A 24,152-nucleotide genomic window follows, 5' to 3' on the forward strand; every position below is an offset into this window, starting at 1 on the left:
AAGAGACTACTGCTCCCGTGGAAATCCCGAAGCGATCCCCCATCACAGACAGCCCTGCCGTGGCCAAAGTCAAGCCCGAGACCCCTCCAAAGAAGGACTTCCGAGGTGGTCTAAAATCTCGAAACGTTTCGGGAGACGGTGTGTCTCCCAGTGATCCGGTCAATGAGTTACAGAGTGTCTTTGGTAACCTCCGCCGGACGAAGACGCAAAACTATGTTGCGCCGGACGAGCTAAAATCAAACATCTCGCGCGGCAAAGCAGCCTTGAATATCACAGGCGGTCCGAAGCCGAGCGAGCGCAAAGACGAGTTCAAGGAGGCGATCCTGAAGAAGAAGGAAGACTTCAAAGCTGCCCAGTCCCAAGGCAGAGGCGTCGCTCGAACAAAGTCTAATGCATCCGAGAGCCCAGTCCCCGAAGCTTTGTTGAAGAGACATGCGCTGAGCAAATCAGTCTCGGGCAGGTCAGCTGCGACATTGCCTTCCGCCATCGAACACCGCAAATCTGTCAGTGAACGATCAAAGTCTGTATCCAAGGATGAGTCGAACGAGCCCATGCATTTGCCCCGTTCCCCTCTGGTCAAGCCCCCTACGGACAGCTTGCCCGGCGTCCATTCTCCGACAGAGCCCAGGTCCACGACGCCAACTCCTCAGAAAGAGACCAGCGCCCCTCCTGCCCGCCTCCAAGGACGTGCCGCTGCCGGTGGCTTGGCGGGTCGCTTCAATCCTGCACTCGCGGGACTTTTGGCTCGTGGACCTCCACTCATGGCTGCCAATGGAGGACGCGACACAGAGAAGGCTGGTGAATCCAGCGGCGCAACCGAGCCCACGACTCCGGGACCTCAGCTTACGCACATGACTAAGGGACGTGCTCGCGGCCCGAAGAGAAAGGCTCCGTCCTCCAAGGGTCTGTCTGCTGGTCCTCCCGCCACAGAGTCGGTGAATGAGCCGAAGCCAAGCTCAGCCGGGGCCTCGCCGGCGAGGGAAGAGCCGTCTCGTGCCACTGAGGAGCCCAAGAAGAGTCTCGAAACGGATGCTCCGGTGTCTATCCAGGCCCAAGTAGCTGCTCAAGCAGCTGCCAAGAACAGGCCAGCGCCATTCAAGCCCTTTGGAAAATCTGCCGAGGCTCCTGTTGAGAAGGTTGTCGAAGCGTCTCCCGAGAAACCTATCCTTCCCGCAAAGGAAGAGGAGCCAGTTTCAAAGCGCAGGTCTCGGTCTCCGACGATGAAGCTCCAATCTTCCCCGATAAAACAATTCGAGGAGAAGCCTATCGAGCCAACAGCTCAACCCACTTCACCCAAGAAGCTGGACATGAAGAGAGTGTCCATGTTCTTTCAGGAAAAGAACCAGGAGACTACGAGGCCCGAGAGCCCCGGGAGGGAGAGCACAAAGATCGAGAGCCCAAGCAGAGAGGAACCCAAGATTGAAAGTCCAAAGAGGGAGGAGCTGAGGAGGGAGAGCCCGGCCGCAACGCCCAGCATCAAGCCCAAGCCAGTCTTTGAGAAGACTTTCAGCCCCCCGCCTCAGAAGACTGAGGAGGTTGCTCCTGTCAAGACTTTCGGACGGCCCTTACCTGAGCCGACACCGAGTCCTGCAAAAAAGTCGTTTCCTGACAAGGTGGAAGAGCCTTCATCCCCTGCCCGGACATTTGGACGACCCTTGCCAGACCCCACTCCGAGATCTCCCATGCGGTCGCCCGTTCGATCACCGGCCCCTAACGATCAAATGGACAGCCCCCACGTGGCACCTTTGAGGACCTTTGGCCGGTCACTGTCGAGACCCAGCTCACCTCAGAAGTCGAATGAAAGAGTCGACAGCGAACCGGTTGTCTCGGTCAGGGATGCCGCGGCGATGTTTGGTGGCTCGGTTGTCCAATCGCCGCCTCTCGAGACAAGGTCGCGATTTGACACTCCTACATCTCCGGCCCCAAGGACCAGCACTCCCTTGGGGAGCTCCGCAAGGCCTCTGCCAAACCCACCGAAGCCAACATCGCCAACAACCCCCGTATCGCCCGTCCGATCCCTATCCAAGTCAAGCTCCGACGTCTCGGCCTTGCTAGATGACTTCTTTGGCACACAGCGTCCGCAGAGAGAATACCGTCTCGATACTACCCAGGTGTTGTTGAACAAGCCCCGTGTTCGCGAGATTCAAAGCCAAGGCGCCAGACTCTTTCAGATTACCGGTGACGGCAAGAAGATTCCCGTGTCAGCACACAATGAGCGCATCCTGTTTGAAGGGGAGATGTACATTTGCGCCAATGCATTCATCAACGAGGTTGGCAAGAGGGAGACGGAGGTATGCTTCTGGATCGGCGACGAGGTACCGGACGCCACCGTCGAAGACGCTGCTCTGTTCGTCAGCCGTGAGGCTCGCTCACTCGGCGGGAAAGTCATCAAGATGCGTCAGGGCAGAGAGACGCCAGAGTTCATCATGGCTCTTGGCGGCATGATCATCGTCCGCCGTGGCACCAATGCCAAGTATGATTCGTTGGCACCCAGCATGCTCTGCGGTCGCCGCATGCTCGGCCAGGTCGTGTTCGACGAGGTTGACTTTTCGTCCACGAGTCTCTGTTCTGGATTCCCATTCCTAATCACGCAATCGGGAAAATGCTATCTCTGGAAGGGCAGGGGCAGTGATGTAGACGAGCTGAGCTGCGCCCGTCTCATAGGTATGGACTTGAGCTTGATGGGCGAGCTCCTGGAAATCGACGACGGCAGCGAGCCGGACACCTTTTGGGCCATCTTCAATGATGGCACGAAGCCGCATTCCGCGGACCACTGGCGCCTGAAGTCCAACTACGACAAGTACTGCCAGAGACTGTTCCGCTCAGACGCATCCGCAGCTCAACAGGTAAGAAGTCTCTTCACTACGGGTTGTTGATTGTAGACTAACAAATATGGCCAGGTCTACGAAATCAGCCCTTTCACTCAAGCCGACCTGGACCCTTCGGGTATCTATGTGCTGGATGCATTCTTTGAAATGTACATCATCGTCGGCAAAATGGCGCAGAGTCAGTACGGCTCCTTCCGCAACGCCCTCGAATTCGCGCAAGAATATGCCATCCTGGCCAGTGGCATGGAAGACCGTCCCTTCATTCCCGTCTCAACAGTGGTGCTGGAGGGCATCCCGAAAGACCTCAAGAGCGTGTTCCGGAAGTGGCGTGACGAGGCGAGCCCAACCATCATGCCAAAGAAGACGCCCGGCCTGAAGCGCGGCAGAAGTCTGCGCGTCGTGCCCCTCACGCACGCTCTTCAAGCAATGAAAGAGTAGACGGACATACCTCGAGGGCCCAGGAGGGGGGGGGGGGGGGGGGGGGGGGGGGGCCAAGAGGCGGGGCGGTGGACAATGGGATGGAGTTTGGAAGAACGCAGGACAGGAGTCGGCGGCGGGCTTGATACTTTCACTACCCAATACCCGGATTGCTTGGAGGGGGTCAGAGCCGAGCAAGTACATGTATGTGTACAGAGTTGGTGTCGCATTTGCAACGGTTTGGGACAAATGCTAGGGGAGATGGGCGTTTAGTTAGGTTTTGTCTTTCTTCTGGTTCTTTTGAAAACCATGTCATCGGATCGTGCTGGCTGGCTCGTTATACATGGGTCATCATTGCATGCCCGGCTGCGTCGTGGGCGAATATATTGAAACAATTTTGAAGTAAATCTCTCACTCCTCGTCCACCAAAGAAGTCGCCTGTGACCGACCACACAAGAGAAGGACGGATAGAAAGAGAAAGACGAGGGACAGCAGACCATACGCTGGGAATGCATTCAATTGAAACCCCGACCAGAGAACGTCAAAACTGCTAACTAATATGTAGCAACTGAGGGACGCCGCCGCCGCCGCCGCTCCTCCTCCCCTTTCCCACACACAATCAACGAACCTGATCAACGCCGATAGCATATGTACGTGGACTTTATCCACCCCCACTCAATAACAAGAACCCAAAGTCGGGCGCTTTTTTGGCCCAGCAGCCCCCTCCCTCTTGGTGCATGTTTGTGTGTATGTGGTGGGTTGGATGTTTATGAGACTGGGGTATATTTGGGCCTTTGCACAAGCTTCTGCTCTGTGCAACTACCGTTGTTTTCTTGTATCACTTTCTATACATCTCCTGCAAATAGGGGGCACCGTGGAACAAGAGGTTCCCTCATGACTCGTCCTCGGTGTCGGTGTTTGTCTCGCTCGTGTCGTCCTCGACGTCGTCGTCGGTGCCGCTCTCTTCGTCCGAGTCCTCCTCCACTTTCCTGCGGGGCTTGGTAGTACCCGGTATGCTGCCGCCCTTGAGGGCCTGCATCTGGCCTGCTATCGAATCTGTAGTCATTGTTAGCATCTTGCCATATCCCAGTGGTTAGGGGGATGGGCGCGACATACCTTCGTCGGGCTCGCTGATTTCATCCTCGGCAACCATCGCTGCTGCCTTGCTCGCCTCCTCGACGACGAGGGTGACCTCCATCTTGGTGTCGAAGCCGACGTAGCTGTCACACACGACGTGCATGACAAAGGTGTAGTGGCCAGCTTGAGGAGGGGCGGCGAACTGGGCCTTGAGGGTCTGCATGTTAAAGGTGGGCTTGCCGTCCTCGCCGAAGATGGGCTGGTCGAACTGGGTGAAGGTGAAGGGAGGGACAGCCATCTTGCCCTGCTTGGAGTCGGTCAGGAAAACATGCCACTTGGGAGCGTGGTCGCGGGCGAAGTATGGGGCATGGGCTAGAGGGGGAAGGATGGGTTTGTCGTCGACAGGGATGGGCTTTCCGTCAGGGCCCTTGATAGTCTTCTTCTTGCGGCCGAGGTAGGCTTCAAGGTCATCTTCGGGGGGGTCAATGTCTTCCAGGTCCAGCTCGTTGATCTCAGGGACATTTTCGCTGCCAGGGGGAATGATACGCCCCTTGACAACGAGGGTGACCAGGGAGGAGGGGATGATCAAGCGCTCACCGGTAACCTTGAAGAAGGCCTTGGCAACACGGAGCTGGGGCAATTGGCGGGCGACACTGACAGCAGACTTGTACTGGTCCTCGGACAGTAGCTTGTTGCGCACCGTCAGGTTCCTGCGGAGCTCATCGGGCAAGTCCATGAACTGTTGAAGGGACACGTGAACTTTGGAGTCGCCTCCCTCGACTTGGCGGACGATGTCCTGAGTGAAGTGAGGCAGCTGGAGGAGGGGCGAGGCCTTGGGGGGAAGGGCCTGGATCAGGTGCTGGCTAGCAGAGTAGGCCGCCAAAATAGGACCGGTGTTGCCATAGGCTTGAGCGATGGCAGAGAACGAGCGGGTAAGGGCATGGGCGATAGGGGCGACCTCGTACTTGGTGCTGTTGAGCGCCTGGTCCTCGAGCTCCACACGGCCGAGGTAGGACCACAGGAGGGCCAGAGCCTTCCGGCGCACACCGCTGTCGAGGTCCTCGAGAGCTTGCCTGTCCTTTTGGGAGAGTCCGGCCTTGTCGGCGTTGGCGAGGAGCTTCGACTCGAGTTTGGAAAGACCAGACTCGGCCTTGTCGCCCTGAAGAACGCTATCGAACTCCTTGCCGCTGCTCAGGGCAGTGATGACGCCGCCCTCGTCGATTTCGTCTTCGTAGGCGCGGAACAAATTGTTGGCGCTCTCCATGAGCACACCGTCCTTGGACATGCGTTGGGTGCCGTACCACCATGAGCCGACCAGGTAAGGCAGGAGAACGCCGAGGAGCAGGGTGTAGGCGAGGACGACGTACTTGCCGTTGCCATCGGAGATCATAAACTGGGGGAGGGCGATGCCGATGCTGAAGCTCTGCTTTCCGTCGGGGTGGCCGAACTGGATGTAGTTGTTGCGGATCTCCTCGTCGGTGAGGGCCTGGTAGGCCTTGGAGATCTCGACGTAGGCGTTGTTGAGCGACTCGATAGTCTCGTTCTTGGCCGGGTCGGGCTTGACCTTGTCGGGGTGCAGTCTCCTCGACAGCTGTCTGTAGACCTTTTTGATCGTCTTCTCGTCGGCGGTCTAGGGCGGATGTGTGTTAGCACTGTGGTCACGGTCTCGAGCAGAGAGCAACGACTCAGACGTACATCAGAAATGCCGAGAATGTCGTAGGGATTCCAGATCTTTGGGGTGACGCTCTTGACGTGGAGGATGAGGTAGGCCATGCCAACCATGACGCCGAGGCCTAAGAGGACGGCGATGACACGCACAATACGGCGCTGCTTCTTCTGATACGCTTTGCGCTGCTTGTCAATGAGGTCGACATGCTCGGGCTTGAAATTGCTCTGGATGCGCGGCGCCTTGGCCTCGATGTCCTTGGAGGGGAAGATGAGGGTGTAGCCGAGCGGCAGGGTGACGATGCTGGTGATGGCAAGGATGAAAAAAGGGTAGAATTGCGCCTCGGTGTCGTACGAGTAGTCGGAACTCATGTTGGCGACGTGGCGACGAGCTCGAGAGCTCCGGGGAGGGCGGTGCGAATGGGCGGAAAGGTGATGTTCGCTTGGTGTCGAAGTCGAGATGGCGTGGTGTGCGCGCGGGCGCGGATCCGGACACGTCGCTCGCTACCTTTTTGGAGCCCGTGGAACGAAAACGGCTTCAAAGAGCGAGTTACCGCGGGCCGAACTGAGGAGGCCTGGAACAGAAGCAAGAGGAAAGAGAAAGAAAAAAAGAGGAAGGGGAGAATGGAATCAACAGTAAGGGAGCCGTTAAAGAGAGGGGGGTATGGTCTTTCTGCTCTCTCTTTCTGCTGGCTTGTTTGGTTTTCCAGATCAGAACTTTGGGGTGGTGGAGGGGAAGGAACTGGAGTGGGAGGTGAAGTGTCCGCAAGAGCTCAGTCACCACTTTCTTTTGACAATCGTGGCCTCGAAATAAAATGGGTGGTACGTGCGTTTACAGACAGACACACTACCGGTAACAGTGTCCGGAAGGGCGAGCAGGGGTCTCAGGTACCACTCACCCTATGTATGTAAGGTTACTAAGGAACCTTCCTTTCTTCCCTCAGTGCTGTTGCTGAACAGCCCGTACTAATGTCCAGTCCAGTCAATGTGGCCCCACACCGCCCCAACCTTACAACCCCTGTCACGCTCTTCCGCCGTTTTCTTCTTCGCCTGCCTCCGGCACGGCAAATGGATTATCTGTCCTGACCCAACTTGAACGTTCTCTGTGTCCGCTTACCTAATTATCTATATATACCTACCTACCAGGTACCTACCTAGGTGCCTACCTATATAGTGTAGTTACCGTGCCTGTTGAGGTGAAGGAAGCTCAGATGTTCCACTGTTATTTATGCAACCCTACAGGCGGGATAATATTGTGTTACCTTACAGAGTACCTGTCGTCGTTTGCTAGTACCAATCGGCCAAGTAGGCAACGGCCGGCTTGCATATATGGCTGGCATTGGACGCACATTCATTCAATGGCATCGGAAATCCTTCGCTTGGAATGGCTCAGATCCGCCGACTCGGAGGTTCGCCCTCGTCGAGTCTTTCCATCTTGCCGATCGCCACGTACTCAACCCCCGGAATGCCCTCGCGACAACAGACCCATCAAGTCCGTGACACCGCTTATAATGATAAGCATCTGTACAACATTAGAAGCCGTGACCAGAGTGCCGTCGTCTTTCGCCGGATATCTAATTCCCACCCCCTTAAAGTGCTCTCCCCAGCCCCAACAGAAAGATCTCGATGGTTGAGTCTTCATTCGTCCCGTCAGTGACCATCATCTGTAAGCTGTAAGAAACGCACAACTTCCACCCAATGGACCCGGGGCCCCGGTTTCTTGAGACTGCAGTCAAAGATGCAGTATTCGTCCCTTCACACATGGATAAACTAAACGCCAAGCTATGCTACACAACCTGTACCGGCTCTCGCTCTTAAACTTGACTCTTTGTATACTCTATTAGCTATCATATCTCTCACCAGACCCCGTCAGGTACACATTCCCTTGGCTCTACTCCGTCTCATCTCCGTTTTCGTACCTCCCCCTTCCCTCGTCTTTGTATTCCTCCTCTTCGTCAACAATAGCCTCCTCATTCTCCTCATTCTCCAACATCGTCTCCCCCTCAGCATCCGTCGTCTCGTCCTCAATGTCCGTATTGCCCGAGATGAGCAGGCTCTTGAGGTCGTCCTCGCTCAGGATCGTCTCGATGCTGCCCCTCCGGACCCATGGCCTCGTTACCCGCCGACCTTGCTCAATCAGCCTCTCAATCTTCAGGCGGTTTCCCACGAACTTCAGGATCGGGTACCCGCGCTGTTGGCCTTCGTGGATCATGCGCGCCATCCGCGGCGGGTCCGGGTCCGAGAGAATGTGGTAAAAGTCCGACGGCACCGTCTTGGGCCAGATGGTGATGGTGCCACTGAACGTCTGCAGGAAGAGCTGGGACCAGTCCTGGCCGAGCGGTCGCGGCAACAGCTCGGCGTGCCGGATAAACTTTAGCCACTTGGTCATGTCGAGCTTGAGATAGTGCTCGACTGCCGACATGACGTAGCCGCCACGCCAGCCTTTACCCTTACGGTGCGTGACCGGGTGACCGACGGACCCGCGGGACGAGAAGAAGAAGAGGTTGATGTGCGGGTTGACCTGGCTGACAACGGTAAAGTTGACGTTGAAGTGCAGGTTGAGTGCCTTGATCGGGATGTCGGTGCGCAGACTACCGTCCTTCCACTTGTGGCCGAATGAGTAGGGCACCAACGTCCCCTCGCGCTGCTTCATCATCAGCACAACAGGGTTGAGGATGCCGGGCACAGCGGCGGATGCGAGCACGGCCGACCAGATGACGCAGTCGGGGCTGGTGAGGTAGTTGCACAAAATAGTGGGCGAGTGCGGATCGGCAGGCACGCACGAGACGTTCAGGATGCGGCCTGTTCGCTCATAGGCCTCTCGGAAGGTCATTGACCCCCGAGTCCACCAACTGCACTGCTTGGCCCAGTCAACCGAGTCGAAGCGAGCGCCCGTCTTCCACCAGCGTGGGATCCAGGTCCAGAATGTCTCGCGGCACGCCGTGATGCGGTGGGCGAGCGCGGGGACGAGCAGTTTCTTCAGCTCGTCGTTGGTACGGGTCGCAACCAGCGCCGCGACCAAGGCGCCGCCACTGGTGCCGGTGATAACGTCCGGCAGGAGATCAGCCTCGAGGAGAGCCTTGACGACACCAAAGTGGTAATAAGCGAACGACGCACCGCCAGAAAGGCAAAGGGCTGTCCGTCCGTAGTTGGTGTGCATGCCCTTGAAGATGGACCGCTTCTCTTCCATCGACAACTGCTTCGTGTTGAGGACGAACTTGATGCTTCTCTCAACTGGGGGAACGTTAGTAAACCGCTTCCATGCACCGCGGTTAGAGTAAACGTACCTTCGTCGACAAAGTTCTGGACCAGGTTCTTGGTGCCATAATACGTCTGGCTGTACAGCCTAGGGTTCTCGACGCCGACAAAGTTGCTCTTGACGCAAGCCGACAGCAGGGCATGAAGCTCCTCGACAGCGAGCCTGCCTTCGGGCTTGTTCTGGCCTTGGTCATCGGTTTCCCCGTTCTCCTGCGCCTCGGCCCGCTGCCTGCACTTGCGCATCTGCTCCCACACCCGCTTGACCGTCTTGGAGTCGTAGTAGGCGAAATCGTTCTCCTCCTTCCACCGCTGCCGGTCGAGGTAGCTATCCAGCTCCTTGGCCGCCACGACCCAGTCCCGGTAGTTGTTGGTCCGGCGCATGCTCCGACGAAGCCTCTCCCGCGTGCCGCGCCAGGTCACAAATTGCTCGTAGACCCAGATATACAGCCGCGTGTAGAGGTACGTCATGGCCAAGCCCGAGAGCCAGGCGGCGACGAAGAAGAGCATCGGCCACTTGAGCAGGGCGTAGAAGATACCCTCGCGAGTCTCATCCTTGGTGCGCGTGCCTAGGAGGGTCTCGGCGGCGCCCTTGGCCCGGTTCCTCCGCCTGCGTGATCCCCTCTTGAGTATCTTCTGGTTCACGGGCGCCCAGTCGTTCTGCGCCGTGATGAACATGTTGTGCTGGGTCGTCGAGCCGCCGTACGCGCCGCCGTTGCCGGAGGAGCGGCTCAGCGCCGGACCAGGCGCCGTGACTTCGCCGGCGGCTGCTGCCGCGGCCGCCGCAACAGCCTGCGGATCATCTCTATCATCGTAGACGGACCCTCGCTTAGTAACGTCAAGTGAGCTGGTGCTCCTCAGGCCCGGGGATCGCAGAGATGTCGTGTCGTCAGGGGTCTGCAACGGGTCGGGGGCTTGGAGAGCGTGTACGAAGGCGGCGAGGTCGGCATCGTCAAGGAAATTTGTGTCGAAGTCGGGCAGGTCCTCGGTGGTGAAGGTTTCGGGCGGAAAGCCATAGATATCTGTGTTGCTGCCGCTGCTCGGGGCAAATGAAACTCTGGATTGGTGCTCAGCCATGTCTGCAGGCTGTGTCGTCTTTCGGGCCTAGGCGCATGATATTGCAGCAAGCCAGTCGAGGGGTGTGCGCGTCAGGAAGACACGCGGACCAGAGACACAGCGATGGTTTGCTAACGCTCTGAGAGAAGCAAATGAAAGAGAACGCCAATGGCGTAGGAGATTGGACCTTCCGTGTATACAGGCGTGCGTCCTGTGAATAATGGCTTGACTATGCAAGCAGCAGAGCGAAGATACTATCTGGGGATAAGCGGGTGACTCTTTTTTTGCAGATGCCTAGTTGTCTCGGGCTGTTTGTTGAGGAGCGAGACTCGATGGCCGGTTCTGTCGCTGTGATCTGAGGATTTCCTCAGGATGGCCGGCGCTCCTCCCTAGGGAATGAATGCAATGCGCGCCGGTGATGCCACGGGTCGGATGACGTCGGCAGTAGCTAGCTCGAATTGGATTTCGTTGGGGTGATTTAGGAAGGAAAGCGGCGCCTCCGTAGGCAGCTGACAGCTGAGTAAGACGATGCTGGCTTCACCAGCTGATGAAAAGCATGGGATGGACGGGAACCTTCCACGCCACGGGAAAGTTGGCAGGGGCGGCGTTTTCTTCAGTGGACGTCGTCCCTGAATATCCGCCTGTAAGCTCCGGTTGTACCTCCACGGACAACCAGCCAGCCGGAGGGAGGCAGGGATGCCGACGAGAGACACTCTGCGCTTGCCATAGGTACACAGGTACCTACTTAGGTAGGTAGATAGGTAAGGCATCTTACCTGCCTGCGCAGACTACGCAGAGAGAAGGGCCAAGATAAGCCTCGTCACGGTGGAATGACAGATAGACATGGTCATTCATTCCGTCACACCACTTGTTATTCAACCGTGTGCACATAACCCCACCCTGTCGTCCCCGGACAGCCACTCCACTCCCGTCTTTGCCCGTTCCGCCACTCGGGAATGCTCTAGAAAATGGCTACTTGACCACCCGCCGCGATCAACCAGGGAAGCAACTCACTTTGCTGGCGCGGCTGGTCCGGGTTTGTTTTCCGATCGGACATCGTGAACAAGGGCTCCTGAGTTTGCCAAGCGCCCCCGCCCCGCGAGGCGTACGTCTAGGAACATACAGGTACGTAAGACTATATGGCACAAGGAGGAGTGGCAGAGCGCGGCGGGAACTCCTGATGATCGACGAGGCTGAGCAGGGGGGTCTTCTTTCCACGGTTACCTGGTTTTGTGGTGGCGGCATGCTTGCGTCCGGTTCGGTTGATTCACCGACGAGACGTCAGCACAGAAATCGATGTCTTCCTGGGGTTGTGAGGGGAATTGAGTCTTGGACTTGTGTGGCTTGTGAAATGCTAAAGCGCCATGCTCCACCCACCTACCTTGGCGTATCATCATGTTTTCCTGCATCGAAACCTTCGCGACTTTGACACGGTGGCCTTCGGTTACATCACCACCCAACCCACCCCGCTTGTAATCCCTTGGTACGCCGTATGCTGTTGCAAGGCTCGGTGGGCTGGACGTTGCACCGCGGCTCTGGACCTTGCGCAATAATGGACAGCGAATACTGGACGTTTTAGGTCGTTGATGTTGATGTTGATGCACTCATGCAACACTAACTACGCAGAGGAGGCTAACGATTGAAACACACAAATAACCAGATTCCGAATCCCCGAACCCAATGAAGTATTCTAGCTTATCAAGTGTGTAAACCGCCTCTTCTTTGGGCCAGCTGGGTGCATGACTGGGTGACTCTACTGGCCGGCTAGTCATCGGGGCCAAACCGAGGTCTTGCTCCATTCCCGTGAACCAATGCAGGCCCCAGTAGTAGAGTATAAACTCACTCCACTCACTCCATTACGCACATGCTCCCCCGTCTCCCCAAGGATATCAGCTCCGAGCGTCCAAGTCTCGTCGTCCTCGAGCCCTTTGACCGGAGCTTTCATAGACGTGGCACCATCATGTCGTTCCAGTGCCGACATATCCACCTTCCCAATGTTTGCTAGTTGACCGTGTATACTCCGTCCGCCGTAAACAACGCCAGGAAGCTCAACCCAGAGCTCTTGGTCTATGCTTAGACGTACTGCGAGAGCCACCGGATACCGTCACCGTACCCTGTTCCCCAAGTTAGCTACTGCTTCGTCCTCGCCGTGCCGCGCAGGGGCAAAGAAACTACGCACCTTGTCTCAAGACAACCGAGCACATGAAGACCTCGATCGGACGGATTCCCTCCAGAGGCACCTTGCCCTTGCCAGTCGTCTGGTACATGCCGAGCTGGTGACGCAGTTCCTCCTCAGAGATGGCATCGGGATGGTCAATCTTGTTACCAAGAATGACAAAAGGGACCTTAGCCAGCTCTTCCATGGACAGGAGAGCGTCGAGCTCGGCCTTGGACTCAGCGAATCGCTCGTGGTCCTTGGCATCGACGAGGAAGACAATGCCGTTGACTTCGGGGAAGTAGTCCTTCCACAGGCGGCGGGCCTGCTGGTGACCACCAAGGTCGAAGGTGGTGAAGCGCACATTGCCGATGGCAAGCTCCTCGGAAGCTTTCAAGGCGGTCAGCTACTGGACACGTGCGCAGAGCTCATCGCCGTCATGCGTTTATCAGGGGGAGGGGTATACTCACTGGGGTGAAGAGTGGGCTGCAGAATGGCGACACGGTCATTCTGTTGCATCTGTCAGCCATAGACTTCTCACGAGTACAGCCTCGTCCCAAAATTTCCCGTATCGGCAGATCCGACGTTCGCGGGTTGTACGTATCGATGGGGATAGCATCTGGGTTGTCGGGTGGCACCGTACCTTCAGCATGTGCAGTAGGGTCGTCTTGCCGGCATTGTCGAGGCCGAGGAAGAGGAGCTTGGCATGCTTGTTGAGCAGACCAAGGCTCGAGAGAGCGTTGTAGACTATCGAAAGAATGCCAGTCAGTTCATCGATGTCCATCCAGGGATGAGTGCTTGGCCACAAGCTACAGCGGCCGGCCGAGGCGCGCAAATGGTTGCTACAGCTCAAAGGAGATGATCTAGGATAAAGGAGGAATAAAAAAGTTGGAGCACATACACCAATCAATAATCCACATCTTGATGGCAAAGGGGCGAGAGTATTGTCTCTATCGTGAGGATGATTCGGAGATGGGCGGTGGACGTGAAGTGGGTAGGTTGAGGTCGGGGGGGTTTCGTGGACTGGACTTTTACTCCCAAGAGACAAGGTGTGCAATAAGGTGAGGAAGCGTCCTGACTGCTTGGACTGGGCTAGGCCTGGCTACCGTGCTTGTGTGCTTTGGTGCTGATTTGGCTGGGGCGCAGGGGTGCTGCTCTCGCTGCTGCTGCTGCTGCTGCTGCTGCTGCTGCTGTTGCTGTTGCGAAATGCTGAGGTGAGGCACTGCTGCCTTATTATTGAGGCCTTACCCGCCAAAGATGCTCCACAAGCTGCAGCGCTGTGGAAGAGAGAGAGAGGGAGAGAGTAGGTGCATACGGATGCGTCGGAGCGAAAGTCACTATGGTCTTTTCCTGAGCCGGGCTCACCCAAAAAAAACTCCGGTAGCAGTGTCAGGTGAATCAAAGTGCCTTCTAATGTTTGACATTGCCTGAGACACCTGCTTCTATAATGATGCGCTTAAGAAAGAACACTGATATACGAATATATCGAGCTGTTGATACATGGTCGCGTTTGCTCAAAATGCAACTTGATAATACTGCCATCCCGTACTGCTGTTAAACTTAGTACCACCCAGACCATTGCCTCCAACTGACCGACCCATGGTAACCATTGAACCAAAGTCTAACCTCAAGGCTCTGAAGCAACCACATCTTCTCTGGCGAAACTGAAATCATAGGGCATCACAACAAGTGGCCATAGTGCAAAAGGAACAGTATGTCGGAGGTCTGCGAAATCTCGCAGGAATGCAGTTGATCAGGCTTCCTAATGCTATGTGTTCGCTCAACAACCATGCAGGCCTTCATACACGCTATTCCAGGGGTATTCGTGCTCCCGTTCAGACGCCGCTGGACTCCTAAGAAACGACAGAAGAAATGAAGCGAAAGATATGCGGATTCCTCGTACATCGAGGTATGCTCCGGTGCAAAAATGAATAAAAAAGATATCAGTCCCATGGGCCGTCAAAAAGTATGTCATGAATCCACTCCACTCCGCCATGCATGCCATGCACCTTTCAATGCCAAACGCCGTGCGAAACAACTCTGGTCTCACTGTAAATGCAAATAAAACCTCCACCCAGATGTGTGTATGTAGATTGTCCTCTCAGACCGAGATGACATAGTTGCCCTGGCCGATCTTGCCGGCCATGAGCAAGCCCAACTCTCTCATACGCTCACAGCCGAGGCCGCGCTGCGGCTTGCGCTCGGGGACTTGTCCCTTGCGAGCGCGGTTGCAGTACTTTTGATAAAACTTTTCTTTGCGACGCTGTCGCTTTTGCTCGAGGCCCTTGACGATGTCAATGGCACCACGAATGTGCACATCATTAGCCGGAGCCTTGACGCGGCGGCCCTTGGCCATGTGAGGAAACATGGAAGGGGGCCGAGGGAGAGACTTGGTGACGGTGAGACCCGGGCGAGATGCAAGGGTCTTGAAGGTTATACCGCCGTCGCCATTGCGGGGGGATGCGGGAGGGGATCTCAGCGTCTGAGGCGCGGGAGACCGCAGGCGATGAGGTGAAGGACCATCAAAGAGACGACGAGGAGAGCGGCCGCGAGCCTTGGGAGCGGGGGATGCGCGACGCTTGAGGGGGGGAGGCGAGTGGAAGCGCTTGGGAGAGGTGTGCTCCGTCTTCTTGCGGCGGCGGCTTCTGTCGTTCGCATGGTGCAAGTCGTCCATCTTTCCGTGGAAGAACATTTCATCGTCACTGCTGTGGTGGACGGGGTTGTAGATCTCCTCTTCGCCCTCATCCTCGGGGTCGGACGCCGGGAAGCTGGGGTCGATGTCTTGAGGGATGAGCTGAAGCTTCTCGCGTCTTCGAGCCGCCAGGCAGGACATGTAGGCGTCCTCCATGGGACGGTCCTCGTCGAGGGTGCCGCAGACGAAGTCGGTGCTGTCGGGGAGCTCAGGGGTACCAGGTCGAATCTTAAGACGCTGAGTCCGGCCACGGCGAGCACGTAGGCTAGTCTTGGAGGCGATAGAAGAATCCGAGAGCTGCTCGGGCAGAGAGGGACGCCTGGCAATGGGAGTGCTGTCAATGTTCAGCACGGTGGAGCGACCCGGCGTCCACAGGCGGAGGTCCTCGTCTTCTTCCTCCTCCTCGTCAGAGTCGGCGAATCCAGTTTCCTCGTCAGTCTTGTAGCCGTCAGAGTTGTCGTCCTCGTCAGAGGCACCGTCCTCCTCATCATCATCATCTTCGTCATCCTGGTCCTCGTCTTCGTCAACATCATCGGCATCGTCCAGGTTGTCGAGGTCCTCGTCCTCCTCGAGAGCCATATCTTCCTCCTCCTGTTCGGCCTCTTCCTCGGCCTCTGTCGCCAACTTGCGGATGGCGTTCTCCTTCTGAAGAGTGTCGTTGATGGTAATGCGACGTCCCTGGGAGCAGAAGGCCTGGCGAATCCAGTCCTCCTCGCGAGGAATGTCACTGGCGAACTCATGAAAGCGAGAAGACTCGTTGTTCAAGTCGTTGTCGTTGGCGGTGATGTACTTTTTGGTGGTAGGAGACCTCGCATCCTTGTCTGCGTGAGGAGGAGCAAGGAGAGGCCCAGGAGATTGCGAGCGAGTGACAGAAGAGCGAGCCTTACGGGCCGTCGTCGGAGAGGCCTGCTTGTCGAGGGCGGCGGGCTGGAGGCGGGCGGCAGCCATCTCCATCCTCTGGGGCGGCGTGTTCTGCGTAGAGGCAGGACGCTGGGGAACGGGACACGCAAACTTGATGCAAGTTTTCCGCTGAGTCTCCTGAGCAGAGGGTGCCTTCACCATAGGCTGAGCCTGGATGGGCTCGGCGACCTTGGGCTTCGCGGCACAGGCAAACTGGATGCAGCGCTTTTTAGGCGCATCCTTGGCAGGCTCACCATCAAGGTTGAGAAAACGAATCTCGGGAAGAGGAGGGCTAGGAGTGTTGGCGCGGGAGGGGCTGGTCAAGCCGGTGTCGCTGGTCAGGTCTGCGGTGGAGGCCAAGCTGATGTTGCTGGCCATGGAGCGGCGACGAGCAAGGAAGGACATGCCCGGGCGAGCCTCGGGCTCCTCATCCTCGGAAGGACTGTGGAGAGCCTTGGTAAGGAGGGAAGCGTTGTGGTCGAGAGTAGTACGGCGGATGGGGTTCCGCTTGAACATGCTGTTCATGGAAGAGACGGGTGGCTGCTGCGCATGATCCGGGGGTTCGTCGACATCGGCGGGCTCGTCTTCTACCATCAAGGGCGTGTTGGCGCAGTTTGCCGTCCAGGCAAGGACGTTTGACGTCGCGGCGTCATGTGTTGCGAGATGCGTCATGGTGAAGAGACGATGGTGTTGGTCGAGAGAGAAGTTGCAAGGGTTTATATCAGGATCTCGACTCGAGGGTGTGTGGCGAGGTGTTGGTAAATCCGGGGCCTAATCGGTCAAAGATGCTTCTAGCAGGCACAAGCGTTCCACGCTCGACTTCGTCAAAGGCCTGGGTGAAGTAGGTAGGAGATGGTAGCAGTCCCGGTGATGAGTGGACAGCTGCCTGTGGCAAGCGCGTGTTGTTGCGGTTGTGTGGTTGGTTTTGTTATTGGTGGGTGTAGAGAAGGGTGTCCTCAAGCGGACGTGCAGCTGAAGATCGTCTCGAAAGACAATTGCTGCAGATCAAATCGTGTCCCTAGGGACCGTAGGGCTATAAGGACAGAACTGACATCGTCGAGGAAGCAGTTATATTAAGTAGTTGGTGTGATGGGTGGTGGGCGTGGTGGTGGTAGGGTAGGCCAGGGTGGTTTATAGGACGGCCGGGCGGTGCCTCAATATGAGGCGCGGTAGTGCGATGGTTCAGGGTCCTGGGGGTACAAGAATAACTGAATCGAGGGTAGAGATCCCAGATGAAAGTATCCTGTGGGCGTGAGTGCTCACGGCGTGAGCGCGGACACACAGCCAAGGATTTGATTGAGGTGGACGAGCAGATGACGTCGAACTTAGCGTGGCGCAGGGAAATGTCGAAAACAGACGAAAAGGACGGGAGAGAGGGAGGGAAGGAAAGGAAAAAAAGGAACAACAGGCGAAGGAGGGAGCTGGGATTGATGCTAGGACAGCGAGGGAACTTTAACGGGTTCTGGTTTTATTCTTGGTGGATTCGAGGAGGGAGGTGGGATGAAAATTCAGGATTTTCGGAAGGCCGAGGGCTTGGGTGGGCTTCCGTTTTGCTTTCTGGGGCGAGTAAGGGCAGGGAGCAAAGGCAGCAGATGGATATGTACTCGACCTTGTGCTGGGGCAGACCTGACAAGTCGGTCGAGGTGACAACCTGGGAACAAAGGCAACCAGAAATGTGGGAGGAGGAGGAGAAGGGGGGGGGTGGGGTGTGAGAGCGAGGGTGAGGGAGTGTGAGTGTGAGTGTGAGTGGCGACGGGTAGCGGCCGCGACTAGTGGAGAGGTCAGTCGGCCAGTTTTTCCAAGGGCAAATTCGCTTTACCGCTTCGCTGGTGCCGTGGGAAGGAGTGCGGCCAGGGGAGGGGCGTATTCGTTACGGCGTGTGTGTGGTGGTACTGGCTGTGCGCGTGAATGCGTGCGATTTGTGAGTGGTGTGTGATCGTAGTGTGGATTCTCACTCTCACTCTCTCCTCCGTACTCTTAGTAGTAGAGGGCCCGAAATATGCGGTGCTTCAGTCGGCGAGCAATGGCTGCGGGAAAACAGGAAGTCGGCTAGACGACCGACAGGGGCTGGCAAAGAGGCAAGAGGCGAGTGATTGAGTGAGTGACGAATTGATTGACGGTTGGTAATTGATGGTTGATAAAGAGTCTCCTCATACAGCTGTCCCGGCTGTTATTCGTCTGTGTTTGAGATGCTCCCCCAGTGCGGTGCAGAGAGTATCCGTACTCGCGTCGGCTTCGTTGATCAGGTGGGCGTTGATTTGGCAGGGCTGGGGGTGACTCGGGCAGAAGGCAAGAGAGGAATGGGGGTCGGCCAACTCTCCAATAGCAGCAAGTGAAACAAGCTGACCAAAACAAGGTATGATTGGTGTGTATGGTGTAAGGTGCGTGCAGCGGCTGTTTCTGCAAGACGGCGGCGGCGGCAGGACAAGGAAAGCGTGGGGGTATGGGATTGTCTGTCTGAGGCAGCGAGCGGTAGGGCAAACGCAAAAAGAGGAAAACAGATTGCGAGCCAAGACCGAGGAGGCAGAGTCGAGTTCCGATCTTGAGCCAAAAAAGGGAGGATTGTCTCTGAAAGTGTGTGTGTGTGTGAGTGTGCGTGTGTGAAGACGGGATAAGAGAGTTGCTTGGCAAGACCAACCTAAGGCAATTGGAGATCTTGGCGGACAAGGCGCTGCAGGCTGCGGACTGCGGTCTGTGGTCTGCGAGCTCTTGATGCTGAGACAAGAAAAGCGAGCAGAGCAGCGAGGAATGTAAATGCGAATGCAAATGCGTCAATTTCAAATGGAACGCCAATTCAAGCAGGACAGAGCAGTCGCATTGCCCGCCTAGGGTTTTATTGCGATGTTTAAACTTTTGTTGTTTTATTTACTTCCCACCATAGTAAATTCCCTCATCACTTTGCTATGGCGCCAATTATTTTTATTTTATTTGGTTATTCATCATATCTTTGGCACATGTCTCGAAAGAACATGACTTATCCACAAGCGGCCTCGTGCCTGAGGTTCGAGGACTAGGTTGGTCCATCGCATTTCTCTTGGTCAGCCCCAACTCTTTTTTTTTTTTTTTTTTTTTTTTTTTTTTTTTGCGAAATTTTCTTGCGTCTCCTCCACCCAATTTTTCCATTCTCTCCCTTGTCACTTTTTATTTTTGTTGGCGTGGGGAACCCACCCGTTGCTTCGAGAGGTTTTTTTCCCCCCTCGTCACTATCCGTACTACCTACCCTTTTCCGTTTGTCCCTGGGGGTGGCACGGATTGGGGAGTAAACTGAGTGTCAAAGTTGTCAGCTGGTGGAACACCCCAGAAAAAGCCGCTAGACCGGGGACGAGCCTGTCGTTCAGGGCTTGCAGGGACCCCTTGTGTATGTGTGGGAGACGTTCCTGTTCCGGTGGAAACCATCGAAAAGGAATTGAGAAACGCCTTTCAAATCAAAAATCAAATCACAGTCCAGTCCTATCCAAATCACAGGAAAAGACCTTGGCTTTTTGGGCCAGCGCGGTCAACAGTCTGAACCGGATCGAGGTAAACTACGAAACAGGCTAACACGGGAAATGGGAGATCCATCGGACGTTGCGTGCGGGCTCCACACAGTACGCAAGCAGCGGGAAAATGCCCGGCTTTGGGCGGGAGATGCCCAGATACGTACGGCCCGAAGCAGAGCTACGTGGCTTGGCTGGTTATGACCTACTGTACGGATACTGACGCTACTACCGGTAGTACACTACACAGTACGTAGTGAGTAGGCGGGACTCGGCACCTTCTCGCCTTCCATCGGGTACCGCGCCGGGGGACTCAAGCTTCGGGCGGGAAACGGCGCTAGTCGGGAAGGCGCATCCTCAGACGAAGAACCTCCACTTGTACGATGGACGGATATAGGTACGTACAGTACAGTACAGTACAGCACGTGCAGCCTCGCTCCTATTGGCTGCCAAATCCGCGATGAATAACCGGAGGCTCCTCTCGCCCGGAAAAGCATGCACCACCAATGTCGTACCTGTCTGCCTGAGGACGAGGGACGAGAGACCAGCCTTGGCCCGAGGCCCTGGGCCCTGTCCATCGAATTTAATCGACAATCGCCAACGGCTATTGCATGGGCACGCCACGGCTGGTTCTTGCACGCTGACACACACTCCGCCATTTGCTGGCCTCGCCAGTGGTTGAATCTGCGCAGAGGGACCACTTCCATCTCCCTGGCCCCTTGCTCTTCACGCAATCCAACTCTGCCCCGCCCTGTCTCGCTTGCGGTGAGATGGCTGATGAGATTCTGACGGTGAAGAGTGCAACTGCCAACCACCACTCGACTTCAGTCTTCAGATAAGTATAGGTACCATCACGCACGACGCTAAGCTGGGGATTGCCCGCCGCCCCCCCCCGTGGACGAAATGGACGGATCCCGCGCGCCATCTCGAATCTTTCGAATACCTAGCAGACGCACGCTAGCTCGTTCACGTTGGCTCCACATTGCGCCCCTAGTAAGGGAGCTAGCGCCAAGTCTTACCTGCCCTCCCTTGCCTTGGCTCATCTCATCAGAGAGAGTGACATGCATCCGCCTCACTGACTTGCTATGACGAGCAGGTCACCGCTGATTCACCTCGGAGCCACTTTCTCACCACACACACCTTAATTCCCTCGGAATCTGTCCACTGTCCAGCTCCTCCTTTCCGAATCTCGACCATTCCCCGCATCCATCTGTTTTCTGCTCTGCTACACCTGCAGGCCGCATCTGCCCTCGTGAGTCGTGAGGCAGCCGCCGATTTCTCCTAGCCATTTCCCGCCGCCTGTCTCGTCTCATCATTGCAGTCCAGTCATCCCACGCTCTGACTGGCAACTTTCCATCAGAGCTCCTGACCTTTCCACAGACAGGCAAGTACGGATACCTAGCACGCACATTCTTCTACCAGCAAACCATGTTGGCACATGCTGCACTTCATGCCCTGACCGACCCTGTGCTGTGCTATGCTATACCCGTCGAGCTGGTGTAGGTAGTCCAAGCCTGGTTCAGGATCAATCTGTCTCCTACTCTCCATCCCGGTTCTGCTTCTATTTTCTGTTCTAGTAAACCCGCTGTGTCAATAGTGTCCGGGGCGCCGGTTCTTGCCGACGGATGCCTGCACACATGCATTATAATATACGAAGCAGTGCTATATGGTGATTGTCCTACTTACCTAGCACTAGGCATGGTACATAGTACCAGCAGCATGGACATATCGCACCCAAAACGGCCGGCCTTGACTCGACGTCTTCTCCGTGCATGTACTAGTAGTGTGCTCGCAGGGGCCGCCCAATGGGGCTTGCGTCGAGGCAGTTGATCAAAATGAGACATTTTCCCATCGTTCCCCAGCGCTCACTCCGTCGCCGATGACAGGCCATCCTCGCCTTGCACCTCTGCCGCAATGCCGCTATTCAGGCACTGCCGTTCTGTCGCCCGTCAGCCCTTCCTTCTGCCTCGCTCTCTCTCTCCGCCTTGCCCCAAACTACGTTTCTCCTATAGCATTTTACACAGAACTTCTCCCCAAAATAACATCAATATGGCTGGCTGCTCGTGAACCTCCGCCTCTTCCATGTTTCATTCCCCGGGCTTCCTTGCATCCCCATCACGAAACATCAGACGGATTCAGGTGTCGCCGCCGGGGCCCTCCCTCATACCTAGCTCAAGCAGCTCAGGTAGCTCAGCTCTTTGTGTCTCCATGCAAGCCAAAGCAAAGCTGCCCATGGCATTTACCAGCCCGCCCTAGTCCGCATCGGCTCGACCAAAATAAAGGTGGCCCGTTGCGTTTGTTCCCCAGCAGCTAGAGTAGCGTCGATCTCCAGCAGCATCAACATGTGGATGGGCTGGTCTAGTGCAGTCAACGCACAGTCTTGCCAGCTACCTCAAACAAAACACGCCGTCGACTTCTCTCCAGGAGCTAGCACAGTTGACATTTCCCTGTTTTGCTCCTTATTCATCCGGCAACATGGCCAAAGTTTCACGGCCGAGCATGGACTCGTCGAGCTTGGTGGTGATGGTGTGGTGGTAGACATGCAAGGTGCTTCTAGTTGCTTCGTCCAACAGACAGTCGGCGGCGTGTTGTTGGTCCTCCCATCACACCACATCGTCCACATGCAAAGTACTTACCAGTCGACTTTTGAGGTCGCGTTGTGCTCAAAGGAGGAGCAGGGGGAAACCAGGAGGGCTCGTGAATCTGCAAGCCCCCGACGCTCGTCACCAGAGAACAAGCTTCAGCCCGACAGCCCTCATCCCAGACCATTTCCCTTTCTCACTCCCATTCCCTTCCTGACTCGCCTGAGGCATGGTGATGCCAAGCCTTGGGTCGGCGGCAGCGCCTCCATCATGCATCCACATGGCGAAGGGGACAGCCAAAAGCTGTGACATGCATTATATCATAAGCCGAGCGTTCATCGTGCGTTTGCTTTCTGCAAAGGTCACTGCCTCCTGTACGCCTGCTCCCACATGTTTGGCGATGAGCCGCTACAGTCAAGCTCAAGCTCAGGCTCGGGCTCAGCCTCGGGGAATCATCATGTTGCATGACTTCAGCCCAGCTACTGCGACGGTCTCTATATCTGCTGCGGTTTCCTTGGCAGTCGGGGGTGATGCGACAAGAACGACGAGATGAGGTCATGAAGGAGAGGACATGAAGATGAACCAAAATGCGGTTGCGGTTGCGCGGGCATCGCGACAATCACCCGGCCGCCCTAGGCTGATTCCGGCCTGCAATTAGCTCGCGTTTTGGGGTTTCGAAAAGCCGGCAGAGTCAAGAAGGGCAGCACACCAGGATCTGGCTCGGACTCCCCTCCCCTCTCGCCAAGAAATTTAACGGGTCTCCGGTAGACGGGCTCTCGCACAAGGCCGTCGGCTTTTGTTGGGCAACACGCAACAAAGGAAACGCTGACAAGTGGTGAGGCCTTGGTTTCTCTCCAAAAAAAAAAAAAAAAAAAAGAGTCCCCCCGCCACCTGGAGAAGTACGAAGAGAGCAGCTTGCTACTGGCGGGGATGACCATGTGCCCAGAGATGCCAGCTCCGTCCGAAGGAGAAAGGGGTTTTCATTACTACTGCTACTACAAGCTGCCCCATCTTCGCCAAGGTCCTCTTTTTTGGCCGAGAATTTAGCCATATCGAGCCGGCCGCCATAATCTCGACTCCTCTGCTGCTGGAGCAAATGTGACAATGCTGTGGGAGCTGGGCAATGGATTGCCCGTCCGGCACATGCTTCCGCTGCTGGCCCTCTTCCGTCCTTCGGCCTCTCGGCCTCTTGGTCCCTCCATCCAATTTCCTTGCCCACTCTCCACTATTTGCTTGTTGACGCACGCTGCTTTTGCCGGAGGGGGTGCATATGCGTGCTCCGGTCGACGGCGCAATGTTGGCGCACACGCAAGCAATCCTATGGGCGGTTCCGCTCTGCACCTACTCCAGCAACGGAGGGATTTTAACGTCAAACACTGACGGCAACATTTGAGGAAGAGGGGCATCAACTGCTCATTTCCCCCGAGCTGGGTACGGCCCTGCCCTCCCCCAAGAATATTGAGCGAAAGAGAGAGAGAGAGAGAGAGAGAGAGAGAGAGAGAGAGAGAGAGAGAGAGAGAGAGAGAGAGAGAGAGAGAGAGAGAGAGAGAGAGAGAGAGAGAGAGAGAGAGAGAGAGAGAGAGAGAGAGAGAGAGAGAGAGAGAGAGAGAAGAAAAATAAACTTAGTCTCATAGCAATGCCCCAGGAGACGTGTTAGTCCCAACCTTGAGCCGAGCCATCGCCGGTGTTTCCGTCCTGTTGGTGTTTATTTGTTGACATCACCACTACATGTCTCTGGCGTGATGGAGAGTTATGCCATACTTTGCGATTGGTCTTTGAACCCCCGTCGTTGACGACAGCGACCGACTCATGACAGCCTACTTCTCTCTATCTCCTTCGCTCTGAACCCGGGGGTCCGCCCAACGCGGCGTGGGATGTCTCGTCTGTCTCCTCATTCTCGCATGTGTGGTGAGTTGTCCTTCCTCCTTCTCCTGCTTTAGCCCCTCCCGTCCCTAGGGTTAAGGGGCAGCGCCATTTGTCAGTTCCGCGGCTGGCAAAGAGGACGCAGAGAGAGGCAGAGAGAGAGGACATGGCTGGCGAGCAGGCAAG

The 24,152-nt window shown here is 56.2% G+C and overlaps 6 protein-coding genes across 6 annotated transcripts; 2 read left to right on the forward strand and 4 right to left on the reverse strand.

Moving 5' to 3' along the window:
- Positions 1–4,137: 4,137 nt before the first annotated feature.
- Positions 4,138–6,359, reverse strand: LY79DRAFT_672469 (DnaJ domain-containing protein; the record flags this gene model as incomplete). The annotated part of the gene is made up of 3 exons (XM_060564064.1): positions 4,138–4,301; positions 4,362–5,952; positions 6,018–6,359. 3 exons carry the CDS (start codon positions 6,357–6,359, stop codon positions 4,138–4,140), a joined length of 2,097 nt encoding a protein of 698 aa, XP_060410552.1.
- A 1,519-nt stretch (positions 6,360–7,878) lies between these two features.
- LY79DRAFT_522700 (patatin-like phospholipase) lies at positions 7,879–10,319 on the reverse strand (the record flags this gene model as incomplete). Its single annotated transcript, XM_060555469.1, has 2 exons — positions 7,879–9,221; positions 9,275–10,319. The coding sequence occupies 2 exons, from the start codon at positions 10,317–10,319 to the stop codon at positions 7,879–7,881; spliced, it is 2,388 nt and encodes a 795-aa protein (XP_060410553.1).
- A 2,052-nt stretch (positions 10,320–12,371) lies between these two features.
- Positions 12,372–13,237, reverse strand: LY79DRAFT_672471 (ADP-ribosylation factor family protein; the record flags this gene model as incomplete). Its single annotated transcript, XM_060564065.1, has 4 exons — positions 12,372–12,412; positions 12,478–12,843; positions 12,924–12,963; positions 13,097–13,237. 4 exons carry the CDS (start codon positions 13,235–13,237, stop codon positions 12,372–12,374), a joined length of 588 nt encoding a protein of 195 aa, XP_060410554.1.
- A 3,701-nt stretch (positions 13,238–16,938) lies between these two features.
- Positions 16,939–17,855, forward strand: LY79DRAFT_342291 (uncharacterized protein). The gene has a single exon (XM_060552572.1). It carries the CDS (start codon positions 17,278–17,280, stop codon positions 17,755–17,757), a length of 480 nt encoding a protein of 159 aa, XP_060410555.1. The 5' UTR covers positions 16,939–17,277; the 3' UTR covers positions 17,758–17,855.
- Positions 17,856–19,109: 1,254 nt separating this feature from the next.
- On the reverse strand, positions 19,110–19,592 carry LY79DRAFT_564137 (uncharacterized protein). Its single transcript, XM_060558618.1, has one exon. It carries the CDS (start codon positions 19,439–19,441, stop codon positions 19,262–19,264), a length of 180 nt encoding a protein of 59 aa, XP_060410556.1. The 5' UTR covers positions 19,442–19,592; the 3' UTR covers positions 19,110–19,261.
- A 2,271-nt stretch (positions 19,593–21,863) lies between these two features.
- On the forward strand, positions 21,864–22,412 carry LY79DRAFT_582495 (uncharacterized protein; the record flags this gene model as incomplete). Its single annotated transcript, XM_060560264.1, has 1 exon — positions 21,864–22,412. The coding sequence occupies one exon, from the start codon at positions 21,864–21,866 to the stop codon at positions 22,410–22,412; it is 549 nt and encodes a 182-aa protein (XP_060410557.1).
- Between the last annotated feature and the right edge of the window lie 1,740 nt (positions 22,413–24,152).

The sequence above is a fragment of the Colletotrichum navitas genome (genome assembly GCF_030913465.1).
Source record: "Colletotrichum navitas strain CBS 125086 chromosome Unknown LY79scaffold_66, whole genome shotgun sequence".
NCBI lineage: Eukaryota > Fungi > Ascomycota > Sordariomycetes > Glomerellales > Glomerellaceae > Colletotrichum > Colletotrichum navitas.